General features: G+C 40.4%; 1 protein-coding gene and 1 long non-coding RNA gene across 5 annotated transcripts in view; one reads left to right on the top strand and one right to left on the bottom strand.

The window, feature by feature from the left end:
• sdk1a (sidekick cell adhesion molecule 1a) overlaps window positions 1-19,945 on the bottom strand; it is a 601,048-nt gene that overhangs the window by 263,591 nt on the left and 317,512 nt on the right. For all 4 annotated transcript variants that reach the window (XM_049475506.1, XM_049475505.1, XM_049475504.1 and 1 more), the window contains exon 6: window positions 1,122-1,255. In XM_049475506.1, the coding sequence (XP_049331463.1) occupies window positions 1,122-1,255 (134 nt within the window). The remainder of the gene's footprint in view (window positions 1-1,121; window positions 1,256-19,945) is intronic.
• LOC125799256 (uncharacterized) overlaps window positions 1-19,945 on the top strand; it is a 345,287-nt gene that overhangs the window by 254,991 nt on the left and 70,351 nt on the right. The gene's annotated exons all lie outside the window — the stretch shown is intronic.

Here is a 19,945-nt window from a genome sequence, read left to right on the forward strand (position 1 = left end):
TGTTCCAACAAGACAATGACCCAAAACACACATCAAAAGTGGTAAAGGAATGGCTAAACCAGGCTAGAATTAAGGTTTTAGGATGGCCTTCCCAAAGTCCTGACTTAAACCCCATTGAGAACATGTGGACAGTGCTAAAGAAATGGGTTCATGCAAGAAAACCATCACATTTAGCTGAACTGCACCAATTCTGTCAAGAAGAGTGGTCAAACATTCGACCTGAAGCTTGCCAGGAGCTTGTGGATGGCTACCAAAAGCGCCTAGTTGCCGTGAAAATGGCCAAGGGACATGTAACCAAATACTAATGTTGCTGTATGTATATTTTTGACCCAGCAGATTTGGTGACATTTTCAGCAGACCCATAATAAATTTATGAAAGAACCAAATTTTATGACTGTTTTTTGTGACAAACATGTATGTGTTCCGATCACTCTATCACAGAAAAATAAGAGTTGTAGAACTTATTGAAAACTCAAGACAGCCATAACATTATGTTTTTTTACAAGTGTATGTAAACTTTTGACCACAACTGTATATATATATATATATATATATATATATATATATATATATATATATATATACATTGCTTATAGTATGACAATATTGAGAAATATTGTGATATTTATTGAGGTATTGTGATGCATATCATATCAACAAGTTTTTTACCAATACACAGCCCTACAGAGCATAGACTCTATCAAATCTAGGACTATATATATATATATATATATGGCTTAGCTTGATTAAAAAAACTTTCATTATTTACATTACAAGTAATTCGTAAGAAACCATAACTAAAACCAAGTAATGTGTCAACCCCGTAACTTGTTGAGGCTAACCAGGCGACAGTCTCCTCACATCTGCATGCCTCAGCTGCCACTGTGCTCTTTCAGCCACCGGTAGCTCTGTTAAACGCGGAGAGGCCGGAGGCAGCGGCGGCTAGAAATGGAGAAACAGAAGTGTGGCTATAGCACTGAGGTGATAATAAGAGAGGTCACGGACGAACCCCAGGCCATTATTCCCTCTCCTGGTCGATAGCGATGTCTGCGGAGCCTAGCTGGCCACATGCTGCCAGCTGCCGGGGGAATAGCAATGATACAGTACACACTCTGGCTTACCTGCCACGTTCAGGTATATGGATGGGCTGGTCTTGTTTTCGCCGTTCCTCTCATTGACGGCCTGGACGTAGTACCTCCCGGCGTCAGCGGCGGCCGTGGCCAGCACCACCAGCTGGTTCTCCAGGGTTATGGCCCTGCAGAGAGCAACAAAAGAGAAATATGAAGAGGCTTTGTGTTAAAGCACTATCGACAATTAGGCCGGCGGCCTGGCGAATTCCGAATGCGTCGCATATCGACAGCGTTTCAATTAGCGGCCTACCGATGTGTATTGAGCTCCATTAACGTATCTCAGCTGCACACGACTTGAGTAACAGGCATCCAGCATGGAGGAATTCATGGGCCCCTGCACATTCTCGATGTACCAGATCCCTCATTCTGACATAAGCGCAGAATCAATGAGCTGCAAGGGTCATTACTGACTGAAATGGGTGTGCTTTGAGGGTATAAACCCTCAGGATAGAGTCTGGCTCTTTGGGGGCACTCACTGAAACATGGACGGAGGCAACCTTGAGGTAAAATAGTGGAGCAGACTTAACGCAGCTATAAAATCAAAAGAAACAGGCTTTGGGATCTGGGCGAGATAGTTGTGAGATGATGAGAGTATTACTCACAGTGATCTAAGGTTAGTCTACAGAATGTAGACAGCGGCTCAGCCTTCCAAAGCACTCGCTCGTTCGACTTGTACGCGCCAAGAATTTCAACCGATTTCTACAGGGTTCAAACTCAGCCATCTGGAGCTGGGAAACTAATGACTCCGGCTCATCAGGTCGGTACCTGGTCTTTTTCCTTTTCTCAGACTCTTTTCAAGGTGAAATTACCATCTCAAACCAACTTTGCGCTCTGCAGAGCTCGGGCAACTTTGATACCCCGCCACTCCACGCAGACTGCGAGGAAGCGCTTCGCCTTTGTTTCGACAGATGAAAGCGAGCGAGGCGCACATATCTCTTTTACTTCCTCTCACCACCAACCACCCCCGCCCCCCTCGCAGTCAGTCCTTCTCTCCGTGCCTCTTTTTCTTTTTCTTTTTTATTAATTGATGACATCCTCAATTACACATCAATGCCGCTTCAGAGCGCGCTCTCTGCCGAGGCTCAATCGACGCAGAGGCGGCACTCGGGAGTCAGAGCACGACTTGAGGGACGCTTTGAAACTTATGATTAGTTTTTCGGAGCTAGCGTGGGACCTGTAGCTCGCTCATGTCTACACGCCGGAACAAGGGCTGCAGTCATTACCCATTTTCGAGATGGATCTCCCACAAAAGACAGTCGAGTCGCCGAGACCTTTCAGCCACAGGAGAAGAAGGGGAAGAAAACAGCGCGGGCAGGAACAACAGCGGCGTTCTGCTCTTCCGAGGCCAGTAATGTCGAGTGGATAATTAGAGTGTGCCTCAGGTCTGCTTAGCGCTTGTCTCTTTTTTCTTTTTTTTTTGTGCTGTCCCCCTGATGCTCCATGATTAAGGAAAGATTAACATAAAGAGATCCATCAAAAGCTTTGTGCTGGAGCTGGTATAGAGGAAGGCCTGGGAAGGATGGGGATTGGTGGCCACCTCTGATGAGGATGCATTGAAGGCCCGGATATTAATTAATACAGACATTTTAATACAGGCATCTATTATATCCTGATAATATACAGCATAATGGGATGCATTATTCAAATAGGCTTATTGTCTTATACAAGAGTCTAAAATATTCACACCTTAAACACAAACAAAATATAATGAAAGTTGGTTTCACTATAAAATGAGTCTCTTTTATAAAGGATGTATAAATAATTTATTGAGAAGTTTATTCGTTACTATTAATAAAGTTGTAACTACTTTAAAAAACGAGTAATAAGCAGCTATAACACATTAATAAAAAAGATAAAGTGGCCTGTCTTTTATTTATACTGTTAAACTTCACATCCTTCTGGATACTTACAGTACTTATCTCACTTTGCCTTTTTCATCATTCAACATCAACATATCTGTTAATAACTTTATTAATTTAACTACCCAGAGTAATTATTTACTCAGTAGTCATAATGTGATATGCAGTATACTAACATATTAAACGACTATCTTTTGTCTAGAATTTTTATATTTCTATGTTTTGTTAGATGTACTAATACTGCCCAATGAAAAGAAACCTTAGCATAAATGAATGTGATATCACTATTTGTCAAATATTTGACAAAATGACAATGTTATCCTTTCTTTTTATGTGTAATAGCTTCTTATTTACGGTATTTACAACCTAACTATTACATTAATAAACTCCTTTATAAGCTAATAAAGGAAACACTTTAAAGCGGTACCTAAAAATCAATATAAAATGATGTTGAAAACCTATAATGTTAATTTTTCACAAGAAAACAACACAAACCAACATCAACAACCAACTGAAAGCACTCTTACTGAGATCTGTTAAGCTGTCTCAACCTGCTGTTAGCAACAGATCAATAAATGGGTTAGTTTCTGATGGACACCATATTTCTGCTTTTCTGTCACATCTAGTCATATCATTTTTAATGTTCCACATCAACAAATACTGCAGTCGATCCAGTGATCTTCTATCATAACAAGGTGAAATGAGGCAAAGACAGATAAAAAAATCAATAAGTTGGAAACACGAGAGCAGTATGATTGAGGATGAGTGTTCCTGCAACCAAGAACGCATGTTAAGGTAAATTTACCCAGAGCTTTTTTTGGTATGTAATCTAATTTCACAGCTATAGGGTGGCCCTACAGTCTAACTGCTGCTTAACAAGTGTGTGCAGACTGTAAGTTAAGGTTCTCCCATAATGTATGGCATCTATCCATCCATCCATCTATATAAACCCTATCTGCACCAGTATTACTTTATGAAGTACTGCCAACTCTATTTAATTCAGACTCTTTTTCAAGGGTGTCTCTTTTTCACTTGATTGATTTGTTTGAGTTTCTGGTTTTGATTCTGGCTTTATTCACTCAATTCAGAACTCAGATTTTGCCCATGACTGATTTAATGGCCTGTGTATAGTAAGTTTTATATAGCCTTATATATTTTCTGTTCTTCTGTGTTTTAATTTATGTTTAAATAAGTTTCTTATTGTATTGTGTGTCTATCTGTCTGTCTATCTATCTATCTATCTATCTATCTATCTATCTATCTATCTATCTATCTATCTATCTATCTATCTATCTATCTATCCATCCATCCGTCCATCCATCCATCCATCCATCCATCCATCCATCCATCCATCCGTTTGTACTCTTCCACCTGGTCTTGGGTCCCTTTTGGCCTCTGATAGCGGTAAAGTTCTCGTACTCATCCCTCTCTCAGACAGCAGTGGTGAATATGAAAGGTCAGAGTGACCTGCCTTGATGGAGTCTTAATTAATAAACATGCACAAGCCTGAAAATGGCTTGGCAAGTACGGCGCAACCTCTCAAATTGATGGCTACATAAACAGTTTGCCTTCGCGGTGATTTAGAGGTGTAATAGGCCTGTGTGTGCTAAGGTCTGTGCGCCTGCCAAAGGGAAGTTTGTTTAAATAAAAATAATGAAATAAAGCCAACAGCCACAATAAATAAATAAATATATAAAACAGCACAGGATGGAAGGGCAGCGTTTACCTAGCTTCTGCTGGCTTTTTTTTTTTTCCCCTTTCCGTAGCGAGCGGGATCGATACGAGCGGCGTATAAAGTGATTTTATGATTAGTCTAGCTAGTTTGGATTCCATTACAATTCTCCAGATGAATGGCCCCTGCCAGGGGCTTTGGTAAACAAAGCGCAGTAGGAGAGATAATGGGCAGCCTTGTTTTGTATCCCCGAGGGCCACGCGCCTCTTTGATATCAGCCCACAACTTATTACACATGCAGCTTGGGAGCCACGCGAAATGTTAATCCACTTAGGAAAGGTGCTGGAGAGCTCAGGTAATCTAAATATTCAAAGAACATGACCGCTTCGATTTGTGAAAAGAGCGTCCCCTCCATCAGCCCACATCACCGGTGCCAGCATCCAGCCGCCTCCTGCCTCCCAATATTGCAACAGAATACAGACAAGAAGCTCTAACGGAGGGAGACAGAATAAAATCTAGCTCAAATAACACAAATAAAACAAAATCATATTCATAAAAAATTAAGAGTTCAGAAACCAATTTTGGCTGGAATAACCCTGGTTTTTATTCACAGTTGTTGTTTTTTTTTATGCACTTTGGCATGTTCTCCTCCACCAGTCTTACACACTGCTTATGGAAGGACGCAATTTGTATGGCGCAACACAGTGACAAGTGGCAAAAAAAATATTTTTTTAAACTTATTTCCACAAATTATTTATGATGCGGTGAAGCGGCATTATATATGGATTGGCTGAATACTCAATCCAATCTCAAACACAGGGATCCAAGGTCTGCAGTTTCTTCTCTGTGGACGTTTGATTACTACAGTTCATATCCCCCACATAGTGCTTTTCCACTAAAAGAACTCTGAATCTTGAACCAGTTCCGTTTGGGCTTATAAGATCCGTGGTGCTTTTCAGTGAAGCAGCCCACGTTTCCACCAGTTTTAGTGGAACCGTGAAAACGTCACATCATACATCATCAACAGAGGGCGATGCACATCAGTGGTGAACAGAAGAGGTCACAGATTATGCTGAAGAACCAAGTTTTCTTCGGTTTCCACTGTGAAAGAACGTTCCTGGCTCCAGAACCTACTTTTATTGGTGGAAACATAGTGAATCGGTTCTAAATTAGGTTTGGGAAACAGATTGGTGCTGGTACCACATCGTTAATAAAAAAATAGAGCTAACGGTGTGATTTTGAGCACGAAACAAGATTATAGCAGCTGTTTTTCCTTCTTCTTATTTTACATATGTTTTATTATTTGCTTTTGCACAAATATGGGATCAATTTGGAGAAAAATAAAGCTTGTAAGAAAGTAGTAGATAGATAGACTGACTCACACCCACTTGCAATAGCAGGAACAGCCTTAAACACACTCACCAGAGACAAGCGTAGATAGATAGATAGATAGATAGATAGATAGATAGATAGATAGATAGATAGATAGATAGATAGATAGATTAGTTACCTAAAATAGGGCATAGAGTCTAAAAGCGGAGAGGTTGTGCATTTCTAGCGCAGAAAAACGGGCCAAAGAGTCTAAAAGTTGCCGTAATTAAGGAGTTTAATATTAAGAGACATCATGAAATTAAACATCAATTTGAAAAATCTTAGTTTACACAACACTGTCAAAGATAAAGATCAAGTAAAGATAAAGTCAAGTAAAATTGTGTGTAAATGAAATAATCAGAAAAGAAGTATTATCTAAAGTGGTATATTTCATTATTTGTTTTATTACAGAGTCTGTGGCCCGTGACTTCAAATATATTTCTCCTTCAGGCCCCCAACAAAAAAAGTTTGGACACCCCTGCTATAGGGTTCTGAGCATTGAAGATCAGGGGGATCTGAAGATCTGAAGAAAGAAGGATAATAAAAAGAATGGAGAGAAATAAGACAACAGGACCACAGTCTGTAAATACAGATCTACATAGATCTCCTAATATGCTCAATAGAGCCGATACAAAAATATAATGAGTGTAGAAATGAGGAGGTCATCATTATCAATATGAAGCTTGGTCAGATCTTATGCTGTATTATTCTACTACAGTGTGGAAGACAGGCTTTTATTTCTCTTTCTTTTTTTGCATTTTCGTTTTTTGGTAGGGTGAAGTGCACTGCCATCATTTCACAGCCTTCCTTTTTTTCTTTCTCTTTTTTTTTTTTCTTCTCCCGCTCTCTGGAGGAGGATTATGTATACAGTTTACCTGATGTTTCGGGAGAGCTTATTTGTATGCAGTTCATTAAGGAGAGCCGAGTCGAGCCGAGCTAGGCTGTTTGCAGGCATCATGCATTACGAAGCTCCAGCGTAATACCGGGGCGAAACGTGAGCGCCGTTGCAGCGAGGTCCGCCGCGTAATTCTTCTGGGCATCGGTGGACAACCGGAGGAGAGATATTACATTAATCAACATGGCGCGTACCTGCTTTCAGAAAGCCGCTTCAGACAATATTTGTTTTCATTTACTACCATAAATTACGCTCTCAAAATAGGCTTACCGGTCCGAGATGTATGACAAAGTAATTAAAATGTCAGCAGCTCATATTGTGCTCCGGCTTTTACTAAGAACCCAGCTGTGTGGATTTGTCTGTCGTTACATTTTGATTTATGATGCTTTTAGGCTCCGGGAGAGACTCTTGCCAGCCGCAGCTGAGAGGGAAGAAGCTCCCAGAGACCTTGGGAGGAGAGATAAGAGCCCGAGCTGAGCCGCGCCACCCAGGAACGTGTCAGAACCGCGGCGGCCTGCAGACTTTTGCTGTGCTTCCTCGATCTCCTGCTGATGGTGGGGCTGAACAACAGATCAAAGTGGGGAAAGAGAGGTGGGGAAAGAGACAGAGAGTCTTCCATTCAGAGGGAAATGGCTGGAGCCTACAGTACAAAGTAAAAGCGGCAGCTGTGTATCAGTGTGTGTGTGGGTGTCTGTGTTTGAGTGTGTGTGTGTATCACTGTGTGTGTGTGTGTGTGTGTGTCTGTAAGAGAAAAAAGGAAGAACTAAGAGCTCTAAGAAAAAAAAAAAAAGTCCTGAGGGACGAGCGGACGGCTACAGCGAGTGACACCAGCCCCGCGCTTCCCATTTAGCCTCAGGGTCAAACCATTAAATGGTCAAAGTGGACGAAATAATTTCCACGCTAACTTTGTGCGTGAAGGCCCAGGTATGTGTGTGCGCACAGACTCACTCCCACACACACACACACACACACAAATCCTACAAGAATCCCTACTGCCGCTGTCAATGCCGCTGATCCGAGAGCACAGACCCCCCTTATGTAATGTTCTCCAAGGTCTTCAGCCGAGATTGAAGCAGAAAAACCCTTCAGCATCTCTGTCCCTTCCACTCCGCCTGCCGCCACAATCAGCCTGGCTCAGACTCGCTTTACCAACCACCTGCTGCCACTCTTACATGCTGCAGTTTAACCCTTTTTGTTCCTTGCAAAAAAAAAAAAAAAAAAAAAGAAAGAAAACCTCTAAAAAGTGCTTCAAACGCTGCTCTGAGAAATGCCCCATTAGAACCATGCTTGGTATGAGGTGGTGTGTCCATGTTCTTCATATGCTGTCATGTTTTTCATACACTGCCTTGCCAAAAAAAAAAAAAAAGGCTCCATCTGGATTTAAGTAAGTAAATGATATGGGGTTGATTGATGCTGCAGTTGGTCTGCAGGTTTAGGTTCAGCAACAGTATGTGCTGAAAGAATGAGGTCAGCTGACCTCAATACCTGAATATACTGAATACAGACCAGGTTATTCCATCAATTTTTTCTTCCCTGAAGAACACGGCCATATTCCAAGATGACAATGTCAGGATTCATGGTGCTAGGAACTGTGGAAGTGTTCAGGGTTCAGGGAGCATGAGATCATTATGAATTTTCACACATGGATTGAGAGAGAGTTCACCACAGAGTCCCTCATTGAGAATCTAAGGGATTTTACAGTCAAAGAGCCTTATTTTAGAGGTCTATAGCGCATCACACAGCTGGATTTAGGGCGTGTTGATGTGTCTTTGGTATCGTGAGGGCAAAAAAAAAAAAAAAACAAGCAAAAAGCATGAACTTATTCTCTTAATTATTCATGGGTGTGTTTTGGGCGTAATGTGAATTAAACCAATCAGTGTGCCAGCTACCATTCCCTTTAAGAGGCAGATGAGCTTTGACTTTGGCGTATCTTGGCGTTCGTATCTTAACAGCGCGGTGCTTTTGTGTGTCTCAGCACTTGTTTTCTAATTACATTTGTATTGAATATGGATGATATCTGTCTTTGACCACCAGACCACCAAATGTGGTTTTCGTGACCCAGTCGTTTTCATGTGAACAAGTCAAATCTGAACATGAGATTATTACCAAAAACGCCTGTTAATGGCAGCCAAGCACTGAATTTCCTTGTTGTCTTTGTGAATAAGTGTTTGTACGTATGGCCACTACAATATTTATCTACCACTCATTGCCCTGTGTGCTGCCACATTTCATTGCTGTGTGATGATAGAGTGTATATGATGCGTTGTAATGTTAATATGTGACATTTTTTACTGATTTCTTTGAAATGTTTTCTGAAGCAGAATCAGTTTCAACATAAAGCTTTAATAGAAAACAACAAGAATCTGGTCCACAAGCTGGTTCACAAATCAATATAGGGTCACATTATACGCACAAGGTCAAAAACATATATACAGCCAGTTAGATTATTAATTCAGTGGTGCTGGAAGTTCCAAAAGGTCTTTTCGCAATCGCCAAGACCAAGAGTGCTAAAGTTTCTGATAGTGATCATGACTGGCTACAGCTGGTAGTTTGAGAGCACTCATTGATTTGAACAACCCTGAGAGAATGCGATGGGAAAGTTCAAGGAGCTCAGTGCATATTTGAGAATGATGATGGAAGATTTATATCACAAGAAGCCTGGGAAGCTTCTTAGAGCCATTTTGTTAACACTGTCCATGGTTCTTAACAGTATTTGTGAGTTATTACACAAGATAGAATCCAACATGAGCCAGTATGCAGAATATTCTGTATGAAAATCAGTGTATACTGCAGAGGAAACTTCCCAGACAGGGATTAAGCGCAGTAAATGGATATTTCCCACTGAAAGGACAATATAGGGCCCTATTTTAGTGATCTTTAGCACACCAGTTCAAAGTGTATTGCGTAGCTGGATTTAGTAGCGTGTCCTGTATCTTTGGTATCGTGAGGACGCCAAAAAATATGCCGTACACAGCTTAAAAAACATGTAAAAGGCATGTATTTATTCTCTTAATTATTCACAGGTGTGTTTTGGGCATAACATGAAATAAACAATAAACCATTTTCTTGGGTTTCTTTTTCATTTTTTATTGCCAAAACTGCAGGATTTGAGAGAGAATGAGCATCTGTCAAATTCTCACACAGCAGAATGCCATCAATCAGCTACATTAAGCTACAATTATTAAGTCTGTGTACTGAACATAAATAGAAATCTTTATATATGTCAGAAAAATATAACTAATAATTACTGTGCACATATTTAAGTATATTTTAATTTAAAGTTTTGTTTTTTTTTTGTTAAAGAAGTGATGGTATGTGGTATTGTGGATGGTGGACACAGTGCTCATGGTGATTGGTGATCCAGTCATGGTTGCACGGCTGACTATTGACTGACTGTCGTGGTTTACATGGGTCAGTTGCGCAGCTCTGTTTTCCGCAGCCAAGATAGAAACACGCCAGAAATGACCTGAACACACGTCACTTCCAAACCACCACGTCCTTTAGCGTTAATATATTCCTAAGGTCCAAAGCTATTTTAATGATGTGGGCGCAAGGTGTGAAAATTGAGAATGTTGACGAGGTGTAAGATAGCAATGCACATCAGGACACGCCTTGTGCAGGGTGCACTTTAAGGCTCGTAGTCTTTGTTTAGGCTTAATCACAAGGCTCAATCTTTGGAAATCTTGGGAAACTGACCCATAGTGTATTACTTGGTGTCAGGGATGGTCTACAATATGGAAGGAAACACGTTAAAAAGGTTAAAGGAAAGTGTTGCTAAAGTGCTAAAAACCAAGGTAAAATCCAAGGTTAAAGCCTGTAAGAGTCTGTAAGTGAGAGGCTTCCTTAAGAAGCCCTTGCCCTCCAGTATACGCACCGATGCATAGAGAAGAGACTGTAATAATAAAAAGATAGAAACACGCCAGAAATGACCTGAACACATGTCACTTCCAAACCACCACGCCCTTTAGCGTTAATATATTCCTAAGGTCCAAAGCTATTTTAACGATTCGGGCACAAGGTGTGAAAATTGAGACTGTTGACGAGGTGTAAGATAGCAATGCCCATCGCAACATGCCTTGCGCAGGGTGCATGATAAGGCTCGTAGTCTTCGACTAGATTAATCACTAGGCTATATCCATAGTGTATCACTTTGTGTCAGGGATGGTCTACCATACGGAAGGAAACACATTATAAAGGTTAAAGGAAAGTGTTGCTAAAGTGCTAAAAACCAAGGTAAAATCCAAGGTAAGTCTGTAAGTGAGAGGCTTCGTTAAGAAGCCCTTGCCCTCCAGTATACGCACCGATGCATAGTGAAGAGACTGTAATGGCATGCAGAGTGAGGCAGAGTGAGGCACAGTTCCTCTACACCAAGAGCGAGTAGAGAAGGTGCCAGGCCATTGACAGCCACTCGCTCTGTTCTGCTCTGCTCTCTCCTCGGCTCTGCAGGCCAGGGCCAGCTTGCTTTCCAGCATCGTAATGTGCGGCAACACTCTCCGACTCTCCCTCACACCAACAGTGGGGTGTCGTGCCAGAGCAGAGATGATCAATGGCGCGAATGCAGTGTCAGCCCGAAGTCTCCCGATCCAGCCCACACCCGGCCCGTCGCCGAGAAGCCTTTCAGAGCCGGCTCTCTTAATATCCATTAGGAGCAGCAGTCTGCTGCGGCCCCCGCTCCGTGATGAATGTGCTCAGGATTTTGTGGCCGGTGATGTTCCAGCGCTGATAACCCCGACTCCTGGCCCCTCCTGAGGCCCCGAGAAGCATCACACATACACGCTAAATAATCCATACGTATCTCGAGACAGATACGGACACAGGCGCCCACAAGATCACACGGGCCCGCCCGCGTTCAACACTCTCAGCCAGGCTGGATCTATAACCCCCGCGCCCAGACCAGACAAAACGAATACACTGTAGCTCAGAAAAAAAAAAAACAGCATTTCTTTTCCACTTGAATGCAGCCCGGTTAGTGTTCTAGGAAGAGGGACCACAGGTTGCTTTGTGCAGACGAGAGAAGAGCAGAAGAGCTCGCTGCTTGCTGCTTGATGTACTGAAAGCGAGACTCTATTCAAGTTTGCCAGCCCGTGTGATGCTTTTTTTGGTAATCCACCAGAGAGTCTACCCAATACTTTAGTACCTTTAGAGCAGCGTGTTATATAAACACTTCTGCGGATCACAGAGGAACATTACCGCCGCTCATGGTGTGTGGCTTACGTGCTGCAATGCAGATATCAAATCAGGCATCTTAAGTTCTCTTCTGCCCTATCTGGATGGGATTAGTGTGTCAGGGGTCCCGGGGTAATTTACTCTTTTATGGAGGCTCCTCTGTGATTTTATTCACGTCCGGAATGACCATGTATGTGTTTTTCTGAGAAATCCTCTGAGAAAATTACAGGTTGATGAACGATAGGGTGGATGTAAGTGCAGATCTAATATATATTTTGTAATTTATTAAACAATTGGCAATTGGCAAGCTGCATAATCAGGATTCTAACAAACAATCTTCCGATCATAGTGGCAGCACTTTAGATCACCAGACCACTCAGCACCATAAAAAGAACATTATACGAGAATTTATATTTTTGCTCATGGACTTCCCCTGCATTTCGGGAGTATAGTTCATTTTTACACCACTGCAGTAAATACAGATCAACCACTGAACTCCCACTGCCTCTCAGAGACATCTGTACAACTTATACGTTTCTGAACTGAGCTGAAAGATACAGTACAAAAGCAAAATCTGAAGTAAGATAATCATGTGCACTGATATGGTCGAGTAACATTTTAAAGGATTTTACAGGCGAGACAATGCAAGAAAACCCTTTTTTCTTTTGGACACTGATGGATTTTTTTTTTTTTTACCTTGAACCTTTTGTTCAATTTCTCAGTACACCACAATGTGCTACACAGCATTCTACACTAAAGTACTACACTAAATTAAAGACAAATGGAGAAACAGAAAGTCACATTAGATCACATGTGACCAGTGTGAAATGTACAAAGTGGAAGGTAGACTGTTGCTCGAAGCAAAAAACAGAGAACAGAATCGGTAAAAATCATTGGTGATCAGTAAAAATCTGCAACTCTGATAAAATACACACAAAAAAACAAAGATTTTAAATATTCAGGCCATAAAAATAAAAATTAAAGTCATGCCCTTGTATTAATTAAGCCCATGTTAATACTGTAATTATTAGTTGTAAAATGAATAAGATTTATTCAACCCTTACAGTGCACCCGGTATTTTTATCTCATCACTTTCAGCTTTTACCTCAATAAAGACTCCTGACTCTCCTTTGGGCTCCTTTGAAGGTGGAAAACGAATCTAGGCAACAGTAAATCCTCAGAGTTCAAAGTTCATTCCTATAGGTGCGCCTAGCGCCCGCACAACAGCCCCCCCCCCTCACCACCCCCCGAAAAAACTACTTAAAAATCAACAACAAACAGAATAAAGAATAAAATAACGTGAGAGCTGCTGGTGTACCTTTACAGCCTGAACATGCAGGTCAAGTATCCTCTGCTGAGACGCTCAAAAAAAAAGCGCCGTGCTGTTAAGATACGAACATGCCAAAGTCAGAGCTCACCTGGTTCTTAAAGGGAATATTGTATTAATTAAGCCCATTTTAATACTGCAATTATTAGTCTTAAAATTAATAAGATTTACTCAACCCATACAGCACACCCGGATCAGGTCATGGTAGAGATACAGTATTTTTATCTCATCACTTTCAGCTTTTACCTCAATAAAGACTCCTGACTCTCCTTTGGGTACAGAGCTTTTTCTGATATATGAAAACTGCAGGTCCACACATCACTGTAGACATATCAAATATATAAGAGAGAGGAAAGAACAGAAGCAGAGTTGAGCAGAGAGAGAAGCGAGCAGACTTTCAACAGAAGCTGGGAAGTCTTTCTTTTGAGTTTAAATATTGAGCGCTGCATTAATGTTACAGGGTAAAGCTCTCACTGGAACTGTATCCTCTTCCATTGAGCTGCGGAGTGAAAAATAAAAACGCCTTGCTTAAAATACCGTTCAACAAAGTGAACGAGTGTACTTCGCCCATACACAACTTCCACTGCTCATGCAAAAGGAGATCTTTTGTGCCTCTTCTTCCGGCTACAAACAGAAGACCATGCAGGGCTGGAGTCTGAGCGTTCACCTCCAAAAAAGATGACTCACAAAACACTGAAGAAAAAAGGAAAAAAAAAGGAAAACGTGCGCTCTTTCCCTCCTCTGTGAAAAACGAAATAAACAGGTTGCATCTGCATCAGAACCAGCCGCCTCTTTTCATTAGCTGCAGTGCGTAGCTTCAGGCTGAAGGAGGGGGGAGACTTAAAAACACTTCAGAGCAACAACAGGAGTTAAACAAACAGAGCTCTGCCCTCGTGGGCCCAACTTCTCTCTCGCTTTCTTCAGTTCAGAAGCCCCTTCTTAATAAGCCGGGAAAGACTAGCCACCGGGGTCCGACTCCAGGATTAAAGCGATTGTTAGCGCCGCGCAGTCACAGCCGAAAGCAGCTTAACCCTTCCAAACCGAGAGTTAATACTTTCCATTGTGACGCCATTCAAATGTAATTGTGTCATAATATATTTAATTATGCAGAAAATTACTGTTACTTTCACTTCTTTCACTTCACATTCTGCACATGCATCTGTATCATCAGGTATAAGAGTGCATATCTAACTTTCTTTGTTTTCACATCTGCTTTGGGAAAATGAGAAAGATCCTCAACTTTTGACCAAGTTAAAAAAGTATAAAAAACACAAATTGGTCAAAAATGAAGACACTGGGGACAGAGTGGTGCTATGTGCTATGTAGGTCTAATGGCCAATGTATGCTTCTGGGTCCAATCTGCGGTGTAGCCTATGCATAATCTATGTGTAGTACCTTAAACTAGGCCATAGCCTGATGTGTACCTCCTTAAAATACACCGCCTGGCCAAAAAAAAAAAAAAAAAAAAAAAAAAAAAAAGGTTAAAAGGTCACACACTCTAATATTTGGTTGGACCACCTTTAGCTTTGATTGCAGCATAAGCTTCTGCAATATCACAAGGCTATGCACTTATGCACTTGCACATGCTATGCTTCACTTTACCAGCCTTAAGCTATATACCGTATTTGCACTACTGTTATATACTATTTATACTGTTATTCCATCCCAATCACCATCAATATTGCACTGTTGTCTTCCGTCTTATGTATGTTTACTGTGTCTTGTTGTATTGTACATATAGTGTCTCCCACTCTTTTATATTATATATCTATTTCTTTTTTTTACTTATATTTATATATCTATTTCTCCCCACAATACTGCACCTTGTTTCTGTCTCATGTATGTCTATTTGTGTCCCTGCTGTATTGTACCCATAGTGTCTCCCATTCTCTTTTATTATATCTATTATCTGTACTTGCTGTAAAATTGGGAAGGAGAGTAACGTAGTTTCAATTCTCTGTATGTCCTGTACATATGCAGTATTGACAATAAAACTACTTGACTTGACTTGACTTTTGGATGCGTTTACATCACTGTTGTTTGATCTGGACTTTTAATCATTTCAGTTTGATCCTAATCAAAATAGTTCAATTCAATTCAATTAAATTTTATTTATATAGAGCATTTTACAACAAAGGTTGTCACAAAGCAGATTTAAAGAGAAAAAACAGGTCCACACCTCTTATAAGCAGCACCACAGAGATGCCAATTATTGTTGGGCACAGTGGCAAGAAAAAACTCCCTTACATTAAGAGGAAGAAACCTTAGGAGGAACCAAGACTCAGTCAGTGGAACCCATCCCCCTCGGGTGGACCCGCTCAGTACAAACAAATAACAGAACAAAACAACAGTACAGTTTATGAATATAAAAAAGTGATGGGCACATAATGGAGAGATATGGATAATGTAGAAACAGGTACTAATCTATCAGTGTGAAAAGATGATAAGCACATAATTGATAATGAAGAGCTATGGCTAATATAAAAACAGATTTTATAGCAAGTGTGAAAATTGGTGTAAACCAAACTTTTAGACCCATTAAAAAAGTCATTCTTAAAACAAACTAGAGGCAAAAGGCCACTGTCATGCTTAAATCTGACTCCCCTTAGCATGTAGGCATGTGTCACCACCATATGGATGCTAATTCTTATGCTATTGAATCCTGTATCTACTGTAACTGTAGATTCTGTTACAATCATTCTACCGAGTGATGAAAGTGCCTGTGAAGGGAAGTCAGATTCTGGCAGAAAGGTAGAATCTTGCACAACACCTAAAAAAAAGCAACTTGTAAGCAAATGATGTAAGCAAACTTACATTATTTAAAACCAGTACTTTTATACTTTTACTTGAGTAAAAATATTTTTAAGTGTTTTATACCCTTAGGGTCCTATTGTACACACTGCGCAAAGTGTTTTGAGATGCTTGTTGCTATCTTACACCCCATCAACAGTCTATTTTAACGCCTTGCACCTGCACCATTAAACTCCATGCCAGAGTTTAGAAATAAATCTACACTGATGGGCATGGTGGTCTGGAAGTGAGGTGTAAATCAGGTTAAGGCAAATTTCTGGTGTGTTGCTGATTTTGGAGGTGGAAAACGAAGCTAAGCAAGAGTCAATCATCAAAATCTATTCCTATAGGTGCGCCTAGCGCCCGTACACCCCCACCCCCCAAAAGAATTACTTTTAACTCAACAATAAACAGTATAAAATAACATTACTGTTCCCTAAATAAAAGCTGCTGGTGTACCTTCACAGCATAGAAAACATGCAGGTCAGGATCCTCTATTAAGATGCACAAAGCGCTGCAGTGTTAAGATACGAACATGCCAAAGTCAGAGCTCACCTGGTTCTTAAAGGAAATGACAACTGTTGACACACTGATTGGTATAGTTCACGTTACGCCCAAAATTAAACACACCCATGATTAATTAATAGAATTAGTACATGCGTTTTGTTGCTTTTACATGCTTCAGATGTATTTTTTAAGCCCTCATGATACCAGCACAATGTGCAATTGACTGGTGCTCTACTGATCACTAAAACAGTGCCCTCAGTATCTATACTTCTTACCTGATTAATGAATGAACGGAATACTTTTGACACTTTTGCTCTTTTGGGAAATCAAATTATATTATGCAGTTGCTACTGGTACCAGGTGAAGACTAGAGAGAATTCTCTGGTTGAGAAAATTCTGGACAGTGCTGGTAGAGAAGAGTGGTTATTATGTGAGGTGCTGAGTGGTGCCGTAATGCAGGTGGTTGGACACTGGTGCTGTTTTTTCCTGTCATTTTTTTTTTTGTATTTTTTTTGTACTGGCCAGTGTCTGTGGGAGTCATGCTGCTGTCTTTAGGAAACCATTTCTCCTGCAGCTTCTCCCACCACCTTTCATTCACGTATTGATCTATTTCCGAACTCTGTGTAACCTGCAGCACACTGTTCTGGAGCGGGATTGGCAACGGGAGGGGGGTGGAAGCTGGGCAACATTTTACAAGTTCAGTTGGAGAGCAGACATAATGGGAATGGGAAAAGTTTGGCTGGATGTTTGGCAGGGATCGGGAAGTGTTTCTTCCTCTGGGCGGAGATTTAGGGCTTTTCTTCGCCGCTGTAAAGAGCGACGGCGGTGACAGTTATGACTCTGAGTGCTGGAGAAGCTTCAGCCAGTCACGGGTGCAGTCAGAGTGACAGCACAACAAAGGCAGACCAGCATCTTTGTTGTGTGGAGGCTCTCGCGCACGGCAGCGGCTGCTCGCTGGAGACATCCCGCATCAGAAATGTGAAGGCTGTGTTGTTGTGATGTTTGCATCAGAAGAAAAGGCGTTGTACACTATTCTCTTTGATGAGTCTGGTTTTGGAGTGCTGGCCTTTGGGCCGAGCGTGACACTTTAACTTTCCTCAGCGCTAATGAGTCTTGACCAGTGTGGACTGGATCTCTCACTGCTCTTCAACCAGTACGGTTCATTTCTGAACCCCAATTTTGATTACCCTTTCAGTCCTGCATTATGTGCCAGTGTTGAAAAAAAAAAAAAATAATAATAATAATAACAATAATAATAATAATAATAATAATAATAATGCTGAAGAAAAAATGTAGGCTGAAGCTCTACTAGGAGTATTAGATTGTCATTCTAACTAGAATCTCTCCAACAGGTGCTCTTTTGAAGCCGGGCAAAAATTGAAGAAGGAAAAAATATATAAGTCAAAGGCACTCTGCTGGGGAAAAATGATTAAAAAGCCTCGGCCATCTTGGCCTTCTTTAGGGCAGGAAACAAAATGGAGGCAAAGCATAAAATGACACCCTTATGTATCAAGTGGGTGAAGTTACCATCACATGATTATCAAAGCAAGACATTTTTTTTATATAATTTTCTTTTTTTTTAACTTAAAAAAAAAATATTATATAAATACACATTGTTTTGTCCCTTCTCCACACAGAAATGCTCCTGCTTTTAGATTATAAACAAAATAATACAGACTGCCACTTTAAGATTTTTTTTTTTTTAGCACAGGAACTAGTATGATATCACATGACTTCTACAATGTTCCATGTAAGCTGAAGAATCTTGCATTCAATGTGGACTTGTTTTATTTAATATTGTAAATATTAATAAAATTGCCTCAAATTAGTCACACTGTGGATCAAGCAATGTAAATTGCCAGCACTTAAACTTAAAAAAAAAAAAAAAAACACTATCAGGTCCCACAAGATAAGACCTCAGTACTTATACAAGTGTGGGCATTCTCCAGTCGTCCCCTGAGGTAAAACTTCATGATCAACTTATGCACTGCTATCCCATGACTTTTGGCGCATTGCTGTAACTATAGCTAAAATTATAGAGAAGTTATTATGGACATCCTGAAATACCACCACTGTCAAACGAGTCAAACAGGCTGCTGTTTCTCTGGAGATGTTTGAGAGACTCCGGTTCCTCACTACGCTCTCACATTCTAATTACACGTTTCATTTCCCATGATGCTCATAGAAACAGTCACAGTAACTACAGCAGAGAAGAAGGTCAAGCAGCTTCAGATCATCTTCTACCGTCTATAAACAAGATAACTCACATACCAGCAAGAAAATACAGGTGTGCAGACATAAAAAGCCTTGAAAATGTGATAAACACTGTATAAACACAGCTGCAGTCTGCTTTAAACAAACACACACTGCTTAAATAACAATCACTCAATCTTCAGAAATACACTTTACATAGACAGACAGACAGACAGTCAGACAGATAGATAGATAGATAGATAGATAGATAGATAGATAGATAGATAGATAGATAGATAGATAGATAGATAGACAGACAGACAGACAGACAGATTTAATGGAACAAGACAGATAGCTAGACAGAGGCCCTGACAGACACCGTTTTAATAGAACAATAGATAGAACAGTAGTGATACATAAATACACACATAAACAAATAGACAGACAGACAGACAGACAGACAGACAGATAGATATATAGATAGAACAGTAATGATACATAGATAGACATAAAACGATACAGACAGACAGGCAAACAGACATACAGAGAGATAGGCAGGCACACAGGCAGACAGACAGACAGAACCACATACAGACAGATGGACAGACAGATTTAATGAAACAATAGATAGAACAGTAGTAATACATAAATATAAATATATAAATACAGACAGACAGACAGACAGATAGACAGATAGACAGATAGACAGATAGATAGATAGATAGATAGATAGATAGATAGATAGATAGATAGATAGATAGATAGATAGACAGATAGTACCCAAACATTTGCACTGGCACCTTTGACTTTTGACATTTTAACTGTATTTACTTATTATTATTTATTTTCTAAATCAAATACTATGGTTAGATTAACTACATTAACGTGCAACAAAAAAATGTTGTTCCAATGTATACATCTTTTATATCTGATATCAAAGTAGTAGAGGCTGTGTTTACTACTTGATTAAAATAGTTTAGTGTAATTTAGACAGTCACACCAACTGCTTTTATTAAGTAATGGAATTCACCATAC

The sequence above is a fragment of the Astyanax mexicanus genome, chromosome 3 (genome assembly GCF_023375975.1).
Source record: "Astyanax mexicanus isolate ESR-SI-001 chromosome 3, AstMex3_surface, whole genome shotgun sequence".
Lineage (NCBI taxonomy): Eukaryota > Metazoa > Chordata > Actinopteri > Characiformes > Acestrorhamphidae > Astyanax > Astyanax mexicanus.